The following is a 20683-nucleotide window of genomic DNA, read 5'->3' on the forward strand; positions in this document are numbered from 1 at the left end:
TCCTTCCARCTGCAGCTTTTAATGCCTCCCTGCAGAAGCTTCCTTAGAATCAATGCATCTCACATATGTGTATCTTAAAATCTGATATGCTTCATCCAATGCATAAATATTCTTATTGAAATTGTGAGTGAAAACACCCAACCATAAAGCATTAGAATAAATCCATATAGACATAAAGATCACCAAGAATAGGAAAAGAACATTTTGCATGGAGAAACTGCTCCATCTCTTAATTTCTCAGTACTGATTTCAAGTAGAAACTTATATACATTAAATATATATATTATCCCTCTGTGACAGATTTAATAAAGGTGCATTTTACCCAAAAGCTTGTCCACCATTTATAACTGTCTTTATGTTTGTTAGAAGACAGTATCTTTTATCAGAAAAAAATTCCCTTCCCCTATGTACTTTGCCTCTTCGCACAAATTGCTTAACCCAAAGCAACAAGTGCAGACTAAAATTTCTTACTTAGAGCAATGAGATAATTCATGCTGTTCTCTTGCCAAATCAGCTCCACCAATTTCTCAATCTTTACATTGTCTGTTTCTTCAAATAAACTCTGTCTCTCTGAAGACTGACAAAAAAAAATGAAGCACTGCTCCACAGCTTGGATGACCGCTTTCTGTACCGTTTCAAACAACATCTGTATCTTCACTTGCTAAAACCCAGCTCTACAGTTCCAAGAAGAGCTACTCATATTCCTCCAGAAATTGCCAAACATCAGAGAGTGTGCTGAATTCTAAGAAGTCCCAGTGAACTTTCAAACTAAGATCTAGGAAATGCTCTCAGCTGTCACAGCTGTTCACATCATTTCTCCCACTACAGCAAGGTTASCTAAACTAGAGTGGTACACCAACTATCATCCTTGGGCATACAGATCGCTTTTTAAGCAGTTGCCTTCACTTCATTCCCATCCCAAAGATAGCAAGATTAATGAGATTGGAAATGACACAAAATCATATGTTAAGTGATTTCAAAGTCAGTTTCCAAGTAGCCAGGGCTTACCAGAGCATTTCAAGTAAAACCTCTTCCCATGCTAACTCCTGCCAGATATTAAGGATCATGTTCAAAATTTAGCAATTTGAATAACTGAAACATGGAATAGGCTGTATRTGTATGCATTTTGTTTTGTTCTTTCCACAGAAAATAACACGGAGAGAGTCATCTTTGCTGAAAATAGGCGCCTTATTCATCTTTAATACCTTCAGGATGAGAGAACTTTTAGATACTTCACCTTAGGCAAGACGAATCTCGTCTTTAATGCCCAGTGTACTCTAGATTCTCTGAGACTTTACATTGGCACTTCTTCACTTCAGTCTTTTGTACACTGCGAAACACATGATTAGCACTGAAAAAGGTAAATATCAGGCAGATGGCTTGGCACAAGCACACTAACATCACTTTTTATTGTTCTTCTAATTAATACCAGGGATTCGTCATCACGCAAAATTGGGTGCTTCAACCAGAAGCCGTAATAGCAACAGTCTAACACTGAGGACACACCACCTCCAAGAATGGACCTGCAAATGGAATGTAAGCTTTGGCCAGCCATTTACTGGTAAAACACACCACATATGATCTCGAGGAAAGTCAACTCATTTAAAATTGAAAGCAGCAAAATCAAGTATTTTATATAATTATGGTACATACAATTTGTAATTACCGTCCATCATTTTGTGTGAGTCTAGCACAAATTTCACTCTGTCCATCCCACTACTTGAAACCAAATCACCCTTTGTAAGGATCTCATATCTAAATGCATCTGAAACAAAACAAAATATAACTTAGCACCTGTGTGTGGATTGTAGGCTTCTCCTTCCAGAGCAGATCTACAACAACTGGAGATCATGTTGCCAGGTGGCAGATAGGTTGCTTTGAGATGGTAGAGAAGCAGAATGCTGGAWCTTGAGCACTAAGCAGCAACTCTACTTAAGAAGCCAGGAGGATTTTTTTTTTTTTTTTAAGTATATAAATGAAGAGGGACAAGAAACTTCAGAGGGAAAGTCATCTTAAAACACAGCAGCTAAAATAACTCGTATTGCTCTCTGCATGTGCCTATCTCTACTGATAAAGAGAGAAGGGTSAGTAGCTGAAACTTAGATATTTAACATTCTTCTTTGTCACAAAGATAGACACTTACTCAAAATCCTAGTTTTCTGTAACTTATTTTCTGATCAGAGATGTAAATTAAAAAGTACAGAGTTTCCAACAGAACTAATGGGTTAAATTTAATCACCATTTTACTTTACTGAATATACTCCACCATTTTGACCATTAAATTTTTTTTGTTTCTTTTTACCACAAACATAGCTTAAGTCTTCATCGCAAAAAGCCTGAGTCGCCATTCTGACACCTTCACAGATGGAAAGCCCACAGCCCACTACAGATTTGAGACCAAAGCCAGCCATAGGAAACAGGGGGCACAAGCGCTTGGGTGAAATCAAGGTCATTTGAATCAAGCTTTCCCAGATTTTTAAATGAAAATGGAAACTTAAAACTGGCCAAGCAGGGCAAGGAATTCAAAGAAGAATTGTTCACTGCTAGCCATATTACAAAGAAAAAACTTAATGTGTTGGCTTTCACATTGATTACTYTTTAATAGGTAGTATAAAATGGTCCTATATGATAAGCTCTGTAAAAGTATATAGTGAGGTAGCTCCTTGAACTGCAGAACTCAAAATCCCAATAGACCAAAAAAATAAAAAAAAAGAGAACACCAAACAAAAAAACATCTAAAGCAATACTACATTTAAAGGAGCTGCTTTAACATGCACACCGATCTTTATTTTGTTGTAGAACCGCCCAGCTAGGCAGATTGGTAGTAATGTACTGTGGGACTCTGGCTAATTTAAGTCAGGATTTTTAAGCAATCAGATTAAAACTCCATTGTTAACAGCTCTGCTAAGTTTATCTGTTAATAATGTTATCTGAATAATCCATTTTCTGAACTATTTTCTAAAATGTCCACATTTTCCTCAGATTTTTATAGTACTATCCACATTATATGTTAATTAAAAGATAGAAACATAAAGATTAAATGGCAAATACTGATTCTTTTGATTTTTATTACTCCGTACTATGGAGCAGAAAGAAGAAAAAAAAAGAGAGAGAGAGAAAGACAAGTAAACTCTTTCTTAGTAAGAATACAAGGTTAAAGCACTTAAATTAATCAGTAAAGGCTGAAAATAGTGATATCAACATTTATTTAACGTGAAACATTACTTATAAGAGTTCTTTCCTCTAAATATATATATAAAAATAAATAATATATATATATAAAAAAAAATAAAAATAAAATAAATAAAACTCACTTTTGGTCTTTAATGATTCTTTTTTAAAAATAAAAATAGAAATGTTCTTCAGAGTCATGCTCTGCTTACTCTTTCAAAATCAAAGTGAAAAATAGGAAAAATCAGAAATACTTCTATTCAAAATATTTCAAAAGCTAACATTTGAGTATTTGGAAATGGGGAAGAACACCTAATACTTTTTGAATACTATCATACATCCTCATAGGGAAGTATTTCTGCTTGTAGTCTTTCTATATCCACTAGAACTGTTTTATGATTTTAACACTTTTTTTTTGGTCATTGGAAAATGAATTTCAGTGCTTTTCAAAATAGTCAGTTTTCCATTTAACCTCAGTTCTAGAGCATGTTAAAAACAGTCATGTGAAACACTTGGAGATTTCAGACATTAAGGAAACAGGATGCAAGGGACAAAAAGTGTAAGTGAGAAAGAGCTGCTACACATCTGGTACTAGCATGAGGTGTCCAATTTGGATCAGGGCTCTGACCACTGTAAGGGAAATGAAGGATTCAGCTTTCTGCTCCAGACTGCTATGTGCTGTACCGCTTAAAAATGTAATTAATACATTCAAGAAGAGCACAACAGCCCAAAAGCTCTTGGAACGTTTATCTTCCAGATGGCAGTAGTAGCTACCATTCAGAGAAGGCTACGGGTAAGCAAAGGTATTTGCTGAAGAGGCTTGCTGACAGCATGAAGACCATATGGCTCCATCCTTGTCGTGTGCCAGTCCACATCTGTCTGTAACAGATAAGGGTATGGTTCCAGCTGTTTTAATTCATACAAGCCAGCAAACCCCTTCCATATAAAAGAGCATGCCTGTCTTCCGCAAGCTGCTGGAMCGACTTCAGATCACTCAAGGATTCACTTGATCACTGTGCTTAAAGAAACTAATTTAAGAGCGAATGACTGTACTCAGAAATAGAAGGGCAAATTCTAAGCCATGAGGTCCCTCAAATGTTGGACACTAAAATATTCCTGTCCTCAGCTCTATTTTCCAAAACAGTCTACTTTGTTTCCCATAATCTGCAACTGAAGAGCTGCTAGTGTTTTTCTCCATTAACTGACACATTTTAAAAACCTATAGGCTTGTACCGTGATGGTTTGCTCTGTACTATACATCTTTAAACAGTAAAGTAGTTTTCCTAGTACCTTCCCCTACTGCAGCAGATCGTGGTGGCTATAGTCTTGTGTACTTTGTCACGACCACAAAAAATGTCTTCCATCCATAAATATTCATGGTATGAGTCAGGGTCAAGTGGTATCAAACTGGATTAATTCAATGTGCTAACAWCAGGACTGGAAAACACTACTTAAGGCATAGTCTCATTATCAAGTACATCACATCTACTACTTTCCTCCCCTCTGCCCTTCAAAAAAAAGTGGGCAAAGTTAGTCAGAGTTTACAGAGGGAGGGCATCTTTTCTCTCCACAGACCTCTCTAGCCATTTTCTACAACTCTTGCACATACACAGTGGTTAGAAGATTTTTTAAAATATACGTGTATATATATATATATATATATATATATATATATGTATATATATATATATCAATCACAATTCAATGTAGAAGCCTGAAAGAGAAATTTCAAGGCACTTTCAGAGGCGGCAGATTTTGCGTATGCACTACAAAAAAAGCTTTGAATCACACAATATCCACATAAAAGAACTCATCTGATATGGGGCAATCCACTAACAAAAAGTCTCATTAAAAAAGCCTGTAAGTGATATAAAACATCACATTTTCCACAATTCCCAGCTACATCTAGTTCATTTTATCTAATATGTTATAGTAGCTGTGATGGTCTAACAATGCCAAAAACAGTCAGCTGCATGGAAAATACACATCTGGAAAAACACAGAAGGTTTCAGTCACACAGTCTTGATGAATGATCAGTTTGTTCAATAGTTTCTCTTTTTCCAACTATATCAGTTGTTCTAATGAAAGATATCACTACTCTCTTAAAGTCTCTCCTGATTTTCACCAAATGAAGGAGACAGAAGAAATATCAGGAAAAAACAGATGTATTCTATATCTACCTATTCTGGATCTTCTCCTGTATTAAACATTTGCTTCTAAACAGATTCATAATTTGGATCCAGTGTTAAAGAAGCAAAACTCTGATAGGTGTGCAGAATACAGCAATGTTCAAATTTGTTTTTCATACTTCATAAACAAGAAAAATGACAGAATGTCAACAGTTATGAATTATGTTTTTCCAGAAGTCCTCCCTTTTGTCCCACTCTATTTCATAATCTTGCTACTTGAAAAGACAAAGTATTGCTCAAAGAAAATATTATGTAATTATCATACTGTAAATAATATATGCAAACTTACTACGTAAATAAACACAGCAGACATGATTTATTTTGTCAACAATATTTCATTACGAAAATGCCTTCCAAAATTATTTGAATGAAGAGGCAGTGTTGAGTCATTTTGTACTCCTTTCCTGAAGCAACAGGGATTCAACCAAGTTGAGTCTACATATAAGGTTGTAAAATAACGTCACATTTTAATTCCAAACAACATAAACAAAGGCTTTTTAGTAAATGTATTAGTARCAAATGTACTTAGCTTAATATACTTAATCTTACTTAACATTATCTTTAACAGCAGTTCGAAGAGACCATATCTGCTCTTGCAATTTGCAAAAAACTTTCCCTCACTGTATGGCTTTCAGTGCTGCAGAATTTTGCATTTTAGAGGTGAAGCTTCCAAACGAAAGTTGTTCTTGAATTATCACACAAAATTTCAAAGAATTTGTAAAGCCCAGTCCTGTACATGCTTCTGACTATCCCTATTCACAAGTTCTGAGGAGCATTTCCCAGCTCAACACATTACCACATCTCACAGCTCCKTAGAAATTAGGTTATTAATTTTCTAAGTGAAGCCATGAATAATGACTTCATTCTGAGCATTTCTGCATTGGCAGACATTAATGACTTTTTCTACTCAGCCTCTGATTATAGAGAACAGTGATTAGCGACTCCTTACAAATGTAATTAGCTGATTAAGAAAAAGGGCAGAGGAGATCAAAGCTCTTGGAGCATATATAGCCTTTGGATTGCAACAATCAATTCAGTGACTTAAGAGGATAAAACACTGCATTCACACAACATATGTAAGCTGTCATCTCCTCTAACTGTGAAGCTGTCTCAACCACAATAAAGAACAACCTCTATGAAAGGCTGAAAAAGGCTATTTTCACTTTCTGAAAACACTGCAAGTTTCTGGGGTGCCAGCAGAATATGATGTGGGAGGCACAGCTTCCTCAGACTTTATTAATTTCCAAGGAACAAACTCAGCATGGTCTCAAACTTTATCAGAGCTATTCATAGCTGGCTTTAACCATTAATTATTCCAACTACTCCTTGTCATATGAATCTCAGAGGGTTACCTCCCTCTGATCAATCTGGCAGTGGTTTCTGAAGTTTCTCACTTTTCCTATTCATACCACAATTGACATGGTTAAGGAAAGTTATCAAAAAATGCCTTTCATCTTCTCAAAGCCTCTAAATTCACCAGATTATGCTATTTCAGCCACATATTGACAATTCAGCCTACCATATCTCTAAGACAGATTAAAGCTCTACACCAAGTAGTCTTCAATCAAACTGTCTAATATGGGGATATGACTTCTTTAGCGGAAGAAAAAACACTTTCTTCAGCTTCAGGGCTGATCCAAGATCATGCTCAAAAAAAAAAAAATAAAAGAAAGTCCTTCGTCACATCACAAAACTTCATMTTCAGCAACAATACAAGATACATTTATATGACCTTGTCTTCCTTTGCATAAACAGACACCAACGTACAAATGTCTGTATACATAATTATTTGAAAAATTCCTAAACAAAACACTCCTTTGCACATGCCCTTCTCTTCCTGGGAAGGGGATGAAAGAAGCAGCATGTGACAGATGTTACTCATGTTGCTTAATACTCCTGAAAGTGCTCATGAGCACCTTTAAGACCTCATATATAGAAGCATTTACTCCAAACCTTCTACCTGAGCTACTATTAACTGTATTGCTTGCGCTGCTGAACAATATGGAAGTATGTGCATTAAAGTTGCCTTGTTTTGGAAGGTTCACTCTAAAGCTAAGGAAAAGAAATGGGAAGAAGAAAGATGACATGCTGCAAAGGCAAGCTGAAACRCAGCATTTAAGAAAATGCTGCGTTTCAACTTGCCAAGTTTCTGACACATTATCCCTCAGGGCTGGGATTAGACACTTTAGAAAGGAGTTGGGTGTGACTGGGCCTCCACACAATGCCTAGGGATCTGTAGTGCATGGCAGCAACATCATCTCCGGGATCTTGCAGGATCTTAGGCTAGTCAGCTTTTCCACAGGTTAACCAGAATCCTTCACACCTAACAGCACAGCTAACTTGCCAACCTGGCAACTGCCTTACTCTGCAGACATGGTACGGTTACCATAGTTCTGCTCCGGTTCTGTCCTACCCTATCTCCATATCAGTGTTCCCTGTGGAAGTATGTATATATGATCCACTTCCACAATTCAATTCCCCTATTTCTACATCCCTTTCACTTCTCTCATCTTGCCAATTTATAGGCAGGCATTAGAAATCACCTCTGTGGAAATATAAGGTTGATGCTTTGTATTCTTCAATTGTAAGGGTCAACATCCCCCATTTTTCTTCTTCCTCACATGATCTTATTCACTCTCCTCCTTCTGCTCCTATGGTGATCCAGCTGCATTAGAGATTCCCCTATAGTCAAAGCAAGATAGAAATATGTATGTCATTGGAGAGAGGGGGTTGTGCACACTCACATGCATGCAAGTTCCCAAGTCTCTTCTTCATCCCTCTGCTATCCTACCTAATCTAAGCTACCTAGACAAGATGCAGGAGAGTAGGAGTAGCTTAAAAACCCATAGCACAGAATAACGTTCACCACTTCCACTTAGCTTGTTCTCTTGACTCCTTTCAAGCTGGGTCACAATTCAGAAGTACTTCCACTCTGCTCCTTCTGCAACGTCTGTCTTGTGCCTTGCCCCAGCCACCTCAGCATCTCCTTCTCTTTGTTTACTAGGAACCCCTTGCAAAGAAGCACCCTAGCACGTACAAAGGTGTAGTACACCAGCTAGCCGCATCTCATAAAACAGCTATGATTCACAAGCCATTGGCTGAAGAGACCTGCTGGAAATGATGCCATGGCTATATCTCCTGAATATACCGGTTCAACAAATAAAACAGTTGGAGGGTTTGCCTGTCAGCCACATTCCAACCACAAGTTTGGAATTTCCACTTTCACAGATAAAGACACTGCAAGCACACAYATTTCCACAAGGAATGAGATAAGTGAAGCCAAGATTTCTAGCAGGGAAAAAAACCCTAGCATTTACTTGCATGCATGCTTGGCTGTCTATGAAAACAAGCTCAATGAGCATAGCTGGGTTACAAACCTACACACATGTGCTTCTCTAGAGCTAAGTCTACAGTGAGTCTTCAAAGCAAAAACTTCTCAGTTTACACTTCAAATTAAAAAAGACACACCTCTTAGAAGTCAAGGCATTTCAGAATTCTTTGAGATACTGCTTTACACAAGTATCAAAATAGTACTTTGCCCATTTAGGAACTTAATACTCTATTCAATTAAGTAACAGATAGAATATTAAATTTCCAATCATAAAACCTTAAGTCATTATTAAGTATTATCCTGTTAATACAAAATTCTCTAAGTCTTAACTAATGTTTTGCTTGCTTGCTGCCTTTTCTTTAGGATACAAAATATTTCATGAAATCCTATTAAGATTTGTGACACAACATCAACAACAGAAGCGTTTATATGGGAGAATGGACTACCGAAATATCTTTTGCCACAAAAATACAGAAATATGAGCTAACAAACAAGCAAGAAGTCTTTTACTGTTTTCTCAAAGTGTAGACATTACATTGCTGGAATTTTAACTACTTTCTCAAGGAATATAACCTAGTTTCCCAAACACAACATTTGCATTTTAGTTCAGTGAACAGAGAGGAATGTACGCACCTCTGAAGACGTATAGTGAGCTCAGTCACATTTGGGATCTTGGGCAACGAAGTACAAATTCAGGCATTCCAGGCACCCAAAGCTAGAGGTCACCTTCTTGCACAAAAAGCATATGGAGCACTAGGCTCCTCCATCTATGAGATGATGAGACCCAGCCTGCACAGTCTTCTGAGGCTGGGCACCAGCAGCAGTAACCAGCTTTTATATAACATCATAGCTAAAGCAAACACCTGGAACTGGAAAACTGCAGCTACTGGTGTTCATTCAGTCTGGGAACTCTCATTTTTCCTATCTAGAAGTGTTCTAACCACAGGAGATCCTGGCTAATAGCATTCACTACTTGCCCACCCACAAAGCGAAGAACAACAAAATCAGAAAAGTATCATTCAAGAAAGCATCGTATCAAGGCACAAAATTGAGATCACGCAAGAGACAAACTCTCTTTTACTGGCACAAACACTCACCTGGGGCAAAGCCAGTACTCCAGATCCAGCTCCCTGGCATGAATACGTATTTCATGCCAGATTATCACTGCATAATCCTGACTCTCAAATGCCTGCCAGCACATAGCTCAGCTTCAAGAAGATGGGTGGAGACTGGTCTCACATAGGATAGCCTCTGCCCTAGTAACAAGGGAAATTATCTGGATATGTAAGCTCAGCCCTTTGCAGGCAGGGCAGAGCCTGCAACCTAGATCCCTCACTTCTCACTGAAGCACACTAATACTTTCTATTAGGCAAGAAAGCCAGTGAGAGCATGTCACATCCAACTTTTTAAGCTTCTTCAGGGAGCTGAGATAATTCAGTTGTCCACAAACCTGTATCTCAATAGGTAAGGGAGAGGGGAAAGGAGGCTACAGGCATTTCTAAGCTGTGGTGTAACTGATTTACTCTGCTAGGGATCTTTGAGACTAATTAGGAGGTATCTAATGAATGCAGGTGCCAGACATTATGAATTTATCAAGGATTTAGGAGAACTTAATACACATAAGGCCATTTTGGGATGATTTAGGCACATGAAAACCCAACCACTAAAATTATCTGTGCATCCTACACAAAAATTTCCTTCAGCTACCACCCAGATCTCATTTCTCACATCATGTGCAGCTTTGATTCAAAACCATCCCGTATTTATTAGCTCTGATCCCAGCAAGACAGTCTTTAAGCTCACTATTTCTACCACCATCATCCGACAGCGGAGATTCTTAGCTAAACAAACGTGACGACTATCAAAGATTTCACTTGAGCAACACAGTGAGTGTAATGACAGAAACATGCAGCAGATGAAACATCACGAGGCTGACACACAGCACAGTCAGCAGTCTGGCAATAGTTAAAAAGTTTCTGGGTAGGCGCTTTGCAGATGTAAGTTTTTTCTGCCAGTATAAGCCTCGAGACTTTTTGTCTTTTTTGAAACTGGCTTTGCTGACATACGCTTGAAAGCCGTTGCGTATGTACTCTCCAAAAAAGTGAAAAGAACAAAGGGAAACATGGAATAAGAGATGAAGCTTAATTTATTATATACTTACGGAGCTCAGGCTGCATAAACAAAATACATAGTCATAATACATATGCATCCATCTCATTTTTCAAAGAGACTTAAAGACTTAAGACTAAAAATGTTTTCCTCCTCTTCTCCATCGTGCCTGTTTCTCAGCCATCAAATTAATGAGAATCAACTAACTAAAATGCAAAAGGGCCAGTATTCTCATTTCATTTGAGAGTAAAGTAACAGAATCTTTTGCCTTTCAGAGCAAGCAGCAAAAAAATACTTGGTTCTTCCAAATGACGATGTGCTTATATTTCTTCTTATGAATATTTTAATGTTCAGCCTAAGCCCCTTTTACATGCACACAAGATTTTCACTGCTGTTTTGTTACTTGGCAAACTTACTACAGAAAGTTCAGCCACGAGCATAGGGCTCTGCCTCCTATGTGAATTAACAATAGCTCTTTTTCCTCAAATTGATCAAATACTGCTCATTTTTTTAAAAATTCATAAATTCCATTTGGATTGTAAATTCTGCCTTGGTCATGTACTTTATCAGCATATTTCACTTTGGTAGTACAGTGCTATTTTGCAAGACACTGTGACTTACACAGTGAAAGAGAATTTGAAAAATTAAGTCACTGGTTTTTTCAAAACTTGGGCTCAAACCAGAGGAGATGACATACGGATGCCTATAAAACATAATATTACAGCTAAAAATAAAAACAATTTTAAATAACTAGTTCTGAATTTAAGCTTCCACATCACTGTAAGCTTCCCAAGGAAAGCATCACCACTCAGTGCCTGCACTTTTCTAACACTCTTCCAAAGGCTAATGACTACCCACAGGATATTGGTGCAGTTGGAGCTCTAGTCAAGTGTCATTTGCACATGAAGTTGAACTGACTGCAATTTTCCTCCATGCAGAAAGAGCCAATCCCAGTGCCACTGCACATAATTATACATACATACACACACGCATATGCACATACACACATACACACATACACACATATATGTAAGGCAGCAGGGAAAACATTTCTGTGTATCAACAACATTGCCAAAGATCACAGCTCTGGTTTATACTCTGTCTTGAGAAGTCTATTAGCAATAGCAAAGACATGCAGTGAACTTACTCAGAAGATAAGATTTGCAGTGAGGTGGAGATGAAATGATACATAGCTTTATAACTGTGATCCATTTTCAACATTCAAGAGAGCAAAAGGTACATCCAAAAGTCAGAGTCTGGTGAATTTATAAGGCTGCTCATATCCAAGGGTTTTATGTTGAGAGTCTCAGATAGAAATGCTACATCTAGTTTTACGAGATTCTTTTTACAGCATGTGATCGGTATTCAGTCCTAGAATAAACTTTGTGCTATGTTAATTTAGGGAACTAGATCCTTTGGATAAAAATGTTTGAAAGRAGCAGAAGACACTGACTTCTGGGGGAACCTCCTGTGTAGAAGTAATTCATGAAGAAGAATTTCTCCTTCATAAACAAGTAATGGTTATTTCTGGCTTGCAGTGAGATTCCTGAAAGGACATACTGCCAAAATGTAGCTCATGCACATCGCTATCCCAAGCCAGCTTAACACAGCATAAACAAACAAGTTTCTTCTCACAGATGAATTAACCTTGGATAAAGAGTATAATGCTCCAAAAAGGCCTGAAAGCCTTCTCCTCARCTGAGTGGTGAAAACGGTCAATAACAGTCCCGTGACAGCACCCTGTGAAGACCTGCAGGCCTCCAACACATGGAGGACGCATGCGGCTGTTGCCTTTCACCTCTCCTAATGCAGGCCGCCTTTCACGTTGACCCACCACAGCCTGCCAGCCCACCAGTGTCTCTTCCAGGTTCCTGCTCCTCAAGTAAAAATGCATTCTCACCCGACAGTAACAGCCACACAAACTCCAACATTTTTCAGATGATCCAAAGAGACCCCACTGCTCATACTCTGGGCACGCTGACTTAAAAATCCTTCATGAACTCAAGCCACTTCTATGGCATTTTTACCAAAATTCTGTACCATTTTTATATCAAATACCTTAAAAAAGAAATCAACTTCTCACTTTGGCACCCTTTCAATATAATCACAATTATTTGACAAAGCTGCTGCTACACCACAATAGATAATGACCTACATAAAAGTGAAATGCACCAAAGGTTGTCTGCCAGACTTGGTTCAAAACTCCAGCTGACAATGCCATGCTACTGTGAAATCCATTTGCTGCACTAGGTTACACATGAGCTGGTCATCTGAAACGTGCACAACTCACTCTTGTCAACCACGTGCAGCTAACATTTGTTAAACATCTGATAAAGCACTGAAACAAATTACCTTCTTTATTTAGCAACATGCCTTGAGAACAGATTTTCTCCTGATTTAATGAGATAGTTCTGTCCGTTATCCCATTAGCTACGCACTGCTAAAAAGAATACCCAGAGCATCCCACTGCCAAACAACTGGTTGAAGCAATCAGATGATTTCCAAACATCAGTTCCTTCTGCTTTTGATTACTGAAAAATGGTCTCTTAAAATACCCATCTATATCACCCACTAGATCAGATCACTGACAGAGTAAAGAGCAAGTAAAAATAAAAAGACCTACTTTCKATCAATTTTTAAGCAAAACTGGCTCACATTTTCTCTCACCAAAGCTCCTATTTTATGTATCTGCCAACATTTTTGAAACAGTTACACCATCTGACTTATTCCCTGACACCARAAGCATTCGTATTCATCTTTCAACCCAACCGGTGGCAGTGCTGTCAGGACATCCTGGTACAAGAAGGCATCAAAAGCTATATATGGACAAAGTAAATTTCAGCCTTTTGACTCCAGCTGCTTATGCAGGCCTAGCATAARTATATAGGATATACAGTCTAGTATACAGGAATAGTTACATACACTTCAGTTAGAAGATTTAATGTTAYCTTTTCTCCTCTTTTTACTTTAGTCTGATGAATTCTGAAGCACTAGCATGCATACTAGCATACTAGCAAAGTAAAACCTTTGGCGTAAACCTCTACATTTTTAAATGCTTGCCTAAATACAAAAGGCTACGCAGAAAGACGTTGTATATTAATAAGGTAAAAACTGTGTCCCATTTGGAGCAATATGAATATATATGTGACATTGYGCATGTGTTTTCACATGGAACTGAAATCTCTGTGCTGTCGATAGCAACTTACATATCAGTATGTTTTTATACAGCTACAATTCTAAAAAGATAGTAATTAAATACATAAAACTCAAGTATCGATTATGGTGGCATTTTGAGAAACACCATCAAGTTTAATAAATGCTGTTCCGTGAATTTATTTTTCCTTCATCCAAATACATCCTGTTTTGTCATAAAATTCAAGCCACTGTGAAAGATCAGTAAAATAAGGCAGAAAATGTTCAAAAGTATAAAACTGTAGAGCAGGTCAATTTCTAGAAAACCTAACACAAATGAAATAGCATTGTCAGAAGGAAATAAATTTTCTCAGCTTAAGGTTGCTGCTACAAAATATTTGGATGTGAAGCCTTTTTATAACAGCCACATGGCAAGTTCAGTTCTGCTCAGCCAACTTGGTTTCTGCTAGAGATGTACMTATCTGCCAGTTAGGAGCATGCGCTTGCTTTTTCCAAAAAAAAAAAAATAATAATAATTGGGTTTCACACCCTGCTCCAGGCACCCAACAGTAAGGGTAACACCAGCATTCAAACAGCCTCAGCTTAGGGTTCTGCTCCTCAACAGCGAAATAACGCGAGAAGCTACCCGCTCTGCGCCCTTGTGCCTCACCCCCGGGTTTCACGTAGCCCTGCTTGAAGCCCTGTCCAGCTGACAAGTTCGTGCAACGCCTTTAAGCCTTCCCGAAACGCAAGGCCAGAGGGACGGAGCCAGTTTGAGCAGCTGCGTTAAACGCTGTCCTTACGGAGGCAGGCTGCCCTAGAGCTGTGATGTGACATCGTGACAGCACAGCAAGGAAGCTGTTCCAGCGACTATTTAATTTCCACACAYTGCTACAACTTTTACAGGGCTAATTAGGGTTACAGATGTAAGCTAGGAAAGAACAAGAGTTTTTTTTCTTCAGACTTTTTTTCAYGATACATTATTTTCTTTTATGGGAAAAATTGCTTATAAAACAGAAATAGATTTTATTATTTCCATGCTAGGACGTTACATGATTGGGAAAGAGCTGTATTGGTCCTGGTGAGTACAACAGATGATCTACATCTGATCATACAGGGAAAAGCACCGTCTCTAACTGATTAAGAAGTTTCACAACACTGCTTACCAGCACAGCTTCTGTGAAGCGTCTCAAGATCACAACAGCAATACCTCTGGCACAGGACAACACCAATTCCACATTAACACTGTGGATTTATATAGAGTCGTTTGCCTTTTTCTTGAGTTAATAAAAAGAAARACAAAATCCCTCTCTGGCCTGCTAGTTCAGTTTGCCTTGATTAAATTATTTTAATCCTAAAATCAACACATTTATTAGTTGCTAGGAAAAAAAATGTTCCTTTTTCATCAGACAAATGCTTGAATAGTTCAGTGTTTAAGAACGATGTTAACACACACCAAAGGAGRAAAATTACAACATACTTAGTGTAAAAACCATCAAATCCATGATTAATCTGACAATGTAACAGAATAATCCACTGTTGCTTTTCTTACCTCAATAATCTTGTCATGAATTTGCAGGCCGTCTGCTTTGTCTGCAGGACCATTTTCCAAAATTTTTGACACGTAAATTCCCTCAGCAGAAGATCCCTCCTGATTGTTCTGTACCAGGTGATATGGAAGTGGCAAGAAGGGCCACATTAGTACAAGAAAGGAGACGGTACTAAAATCAGCAGCAATGAAAAATGCAAATCCACCTGAAATATGCAGCTTGTTTTTTTAGCTAAGGATTAAACTCCTTGGGATTTTTTTTTAAACTTGCTTAACACAAAATAGTCATTAATCAAAAGGACAGAATTAATGAACTATTCTGACATTTTTGACAAGATTATCCGTTTACTTCTGGTTATTTTAGTCCAAACGAAACATGGGGTGCAATGGTAACTCGATCCTAGCTAAAATATTTAAAGCAGACCTCACAGTTCACAGCAGACAGTGACAAGTATGTAAACGTATGGAGGAAAATAGTCATAAAAATGGAAACCCATGGATCCTCTCAGGATGGAAAGTGATCCTGCAGTAGTGCTTTTTGTAAACTTTTTTTCTAGGTTTGAAAATAAGGCCCCAAGATACAAAATGACATTAGTGAGCCGACAYGGAGCAGTGACAGGATTTGGTCGGAATGGGTTGACCTCATAAATCCTATTCACATGGGAGATTGGGAGTTTGCTGAACTGTGAAATTCATAAAGAAAAAGAGAACCCACTTCCAGTTATCTCTACACCTTTCTAAGTACAACCCATACAAAGGTCAAATTTCAAGCTGGTAATTTATCTACCACAGCTGGAATGAGACATCTGATGTTGTTGCACATGCTAAAATTATTTCATAGCACGATATAGCCCCAAATGTTTTAAATCATTAGTTTTAAATCATTATTAATAAAGGAATAATGCCAAACAGACTCTGCCTACTTAAGCACTAATAAATATTCATTCAGATAATAACCAATACAGGTATAAATAAAGAAATCTTTTTTCAGATCTTTTGGGCTTTGCACAGCAGTTTATATGAGGCTCATTTTCCTTCGGTGACCAGTGAACTGCCAATCAACATTGCGATTCATGTGTGTTCAGGTTTCTAGGAACAGGTCCTTTACCCTCAGGGAGAAACATCTGTATTAATTTTCTATTAAGAAAGTGATAAAAATGATAACAAAAATTGGAGCCACTGTGCAAGATGCTCTACTGTGTATGGTAAATGCCCCATGGAGACTTAGACCAGACAGATTTCAGTTTCAGATTACGATGTTGTAAACCCATTTTTTCCTTTGTCACAGAGGCACATAATTGTCAGATAAGAAGCAAAACAAACTTATTAATGGCTCCATAAATATTTTGAAACGACAAACAAACAGACCTCCACTGAACTCCCATTTAAGCAGTGACAAATGAAACTGCGATAAAAGAAGCCTAATAGTCATTAACCAAAATGCAAGAGGGACAGCTTTTGTTTTTTCCGTGCAAAAAAAAAGCGGGAGGGGGGGACGTTCCCTGCTATTTCCTTGGGCTCCAAGCATGTTGAGTGGGAGTTCAGACCAATATCTAGGAATATCAAACATCTGTGGTACTCATGACAACAAGATTAAAACACAACAAAACTGAATTTGTGAATTCTGCATCAAAGACTCAAAAAATCCCAGGACCTAGCTCTSTTGCACAGTTCTACCATCTTCCCTCTCCTCAACTACCAGTGTTGGTCAGTGGTGGGCCATGATCATTTCCTGCTCCTGATCAGCAGTTCCCTTTACGAACAGTGCTAAAACACTTTATTTATAAAGTATGCTTTATACTACATGTATAGTACTCTATACATGTAGTATAGTATTCTACTATGTAAAAACTTTATACAATTGTCACTTACTCTTTACACTTCCAAAATAGTTATTCATTCACAAAGCCTGATAGTTTATAACATCAAAAATGTTTACAGTATATTTTATCCTATAGTCTCCTGTTATTTCATCCTTTCATTAGCAAATCTAACAAACTCTTGCTTTGGATTTCCTGTAACATGCATTCGATAACTGCTGTTCTTCATATTTAGCCACAAGGAGCAGCAATTCTGCAGAGCAGACAGTAAACTTCTTTGGCTTTAGTGCTAATGGAAAAGACTCTCTGGCACCACTAAATACAATTTTAGAGCTACATAAATACATATATAGCTTATATAAATGTAAATATATAGCTTATATAGAAATACGGCTTTAGAGTATTGCAAAACTAATATATAGGGTCTCATTCCCCTCTGCAGTAATAGCAGGTTACAGCTCTCCCACTTAAAAGAAAAACAACTGATCAGTACATAACTATTATCAAGCATTTTTAATCAACCATTAATTTTCCAGTTGAACAGGTTTCTTTACTCCTCGTAAGTAATCACAGTCCTGATTAGTACTTTCAGAAGATAAAAAATGCATATTCTTATGCATAGTCTAGGATTTTTAATGAGCCTTCTAGAGCTAGACTGATGATTTGTGAGACTAATTTAAGATATAAGATCAATGAAAACTGTATTTCAAGTCACAAAGAAATAAAAATTGAAGGCAGGCATATAAAAGCAGCACACGTGCTTAAATTATCTCAGCTACATAATCAAATTTTCATCTCTCCTTAAAAAGAAAAAAGCAAGCAGTTTCCAGACGTTTCAAGGGATTAATCCTGCAACACTTACTCTTACAAGTAGTCCCAGAGATTTCCATTGAGCAGTGTACATGAATACATGTTATTCACGTGGGAACACAGTGCAGATCAGCCTAAAGTTTTATACCAAAAACAATGGGAATTTCCTTCATGAAAATTAGAATAATCCCATTCTCAAAAGATTAGGTCTTCAAACAATAAATCTAATTATACCTGATAATATAGAGTTCTTCAATCTATGGCGCTGATTCTACACCTACCATCACCAAACTAACTCTTTCATTAATAACAGTGTACAAAGTAACACAAAATATGGTCAGAAAGTAAACTACATCTACTTTTCTCTTTACCTTATTGGGTCGTCCTCCTATAATATTGAATCCCAAAGTATCATTTTCTCTGTGTAGCATGATTGTTAAAGGTTTGGGTTCTCCTCCCTAAGAAGAAAGAAGTGAAACACTATGAAAGAGCATTGCCTCTAAAAGAAGATCCTAAATGAGATCACTAATGTGAAAAAAATTTAGCTGGAGAATATGTAAGATAAGGCTCAAAGGAAAATCAGGCTGAAAATATAACACAGAATTTGCACTGGAAAACAAACAAGCAAAAAGGTACGTGTCACTGAAATGCAACAGGTAGCTAAAGTGCTCAATTATTTTAAGCGYTGAACAGAAAAAAGCACATGCTTTTGGTGGCAGGAAAGCTCAGCACCACTGAAAGAAAGGCTCCAAATATCTGTAAGTCTCTAAAAAAAAATTCTATGTGTACTAATGTTTAAGACATTAAGGACACAGGTGAAATCCTCAGCATTATAATTTCCAGACCCAGAAGCCATATCCATACAGGTTTCATAGCAATTTATAGGAAAGATAAAAAAAAAAAAAAAAAAAATAGAGTGCAGAAAGTATCTCTGCAATGAAATAGAGTTTTTTTCTAGACAAAATTTAAAGTATAAAGCAAACAATCAAAGCCAGTGATGGAATCAAAATTTAAAAAATTGAAAAGAGAAAGACACCTTCTCCTTCAGAACAAGTAAGTAATTTTCTGAATAATAAAATCCAAACACAGCCTGGAAGCTTCAGCATAGCAACTTACCTTATATTTACATCATTCACATATAAAAATAGTTACATTTCAGGAGGCATAATCTCCACAAAAAAAAAAAAATATTCGTCTGGTAGAGCAAAACGTCTGTGTTTGCCATTCTGTATAAATTGGTTGATTAATGCAAATTCGACACCTAAATATATTATACCTGTCTAAACATTCAAAATACATCACATAACGTTGAAGCCCACACTTTATTAACTGTGACAGTGAAATGTTTTATTGCAGCATGATACAATTAATTTTAATGAAGTACTTTTCTACTTTATCGACAGTTTTTCTTCAAAATGCCTGTTTTGTTCATTATCTTGGTCTCCTGTAAAAGGCATTTCTGCGAGGCAGAACCTACAGCAACACCTACCGGCGGTGTCCAGCAACGGCAGATACTCAACTGCTGCCCAGGAGAAATGCCTTCACGCCACCCATCGCACGTACGTGCCAATTCCCCTCCAAAAAGCCAGATCTCTCTTCCCCCCTCTACAGGCCCTGCTTCTCTCGCCCATCCCACAAGCTGCTGGCTTCCATCCTAACACCTTATCACATCCTCCAAGGGATGAAGCAGAGGCGCCCCTTCCAGCCACTAACCTGGACCTCGTGGATCAGCTACCCAAAGGAAGTTGGGAAAATAAAGAGAGAAAAAGACGAAGTGTTGAAGGCTCCAAACACAACACGTCTCAGTGCCAAGAAGCCCCAAGTCGCTGGCACAGGAGACTCTTTAGAGCAACGTCCCCCTGCTCATTTCACGTGCAGCKGGCAGATGCTCAGCACGCTGCTGTACTTCTGCAGTGCGCTGGCTGGTCAGGTCTTTCCCTCTTGCTTCCTAAAGGTCTATGAAAGGGCTTTTGCTTCCCAAAGGTCTATAAAAATTTGATGGAGAAAATTATCTCGAGTGGAGCTTAAATTATATTAAATCACTTCTCACCAACCAACAGCGCCAGACCCTGCACAGCCAGGAAATGAAGCTCGACAAAGCAAAACCCTTAAAGCATGTTAAGCCAACTAACCAGCACGCTCGGGTGGTTTCTTCAGTCTGAAGGAAGCAAGTCTCCATCTAAGCAGTGTCATCAGACTTGATAAAAGAGTGAAGCACTGCACGGCTCTCTACTGTCAATGCTGGGAACTGTTACTTCATTCCCCCAAAGGAAAGAGACTTCTCTGTCTTTTCACAGCAGTTTCCAAAGTTTCTAAGGATTTGTGGTTTTCAGCTGCTCAGGTAAAAGTCAGCGCCATGCCCTCGCCTCCTGCCACCCCAGCTGCGGAAAGCCGAGCGGCAGCAGCACTCAGGTCACCCCGAGGGGCGAGACGGCAGCCCCAGGCGGACACGCCGCTCGGGGGCACCTCGCCGGCTGCCAGCCCAAACCCAGACCCTCTCCTSTCCCCGCTGCTGCCCCTCCTCGCCGGTGACAAGCTCGCCCGGCCACCGCGGCCACCCGACGCCTTCGCA

At 38.2% G+C, this 20683-nt stretch overlaps 1 protein-coding gene across 1 annotated transcript in view; it reads right to left on the reverse strand.

The window, feature by feature from the left end:
• The window catches only part of PDZRN4 (PDZ domain containing ring finger 4), a 248540-nt gene extending 229975 nt beyond the window's left edge, over positions 1–18565 (reverse strand). Inside the window, exons 1-2 of the mRNA XM_085318521.1 lie at positions 18483–18565; positions 15485–15592 (exon numbers count right to left, since the gene is read on the reverse strand). Coding sequence (XP_085174647.1) covers positions 15485–15592; positions 18483–18542 — 168 coding nt within the window. The 5' untranslated portion in view covers positions 18543–18565. The remainder of the gene's footprint in view (positions 1–15484; positions 15593–18482) is intronic.
• Positions 18566–20683: the final 2118 nt, after the last annotated feature.

Source organism: Rhea americana, unplaced genomic scaffold, assembly GCF_003343005.1.
Source record: "Rhea americana isolate MKP2758 unplaced genomic scaffold, rheAme1 scaffold_54, whole genome shotgun sequence".
Lineage (NCBI taxonomy): Eukaryota > Metazoa > Chordata > Aves > Rheiformes > Rheidae > Rhea > Rhea americana.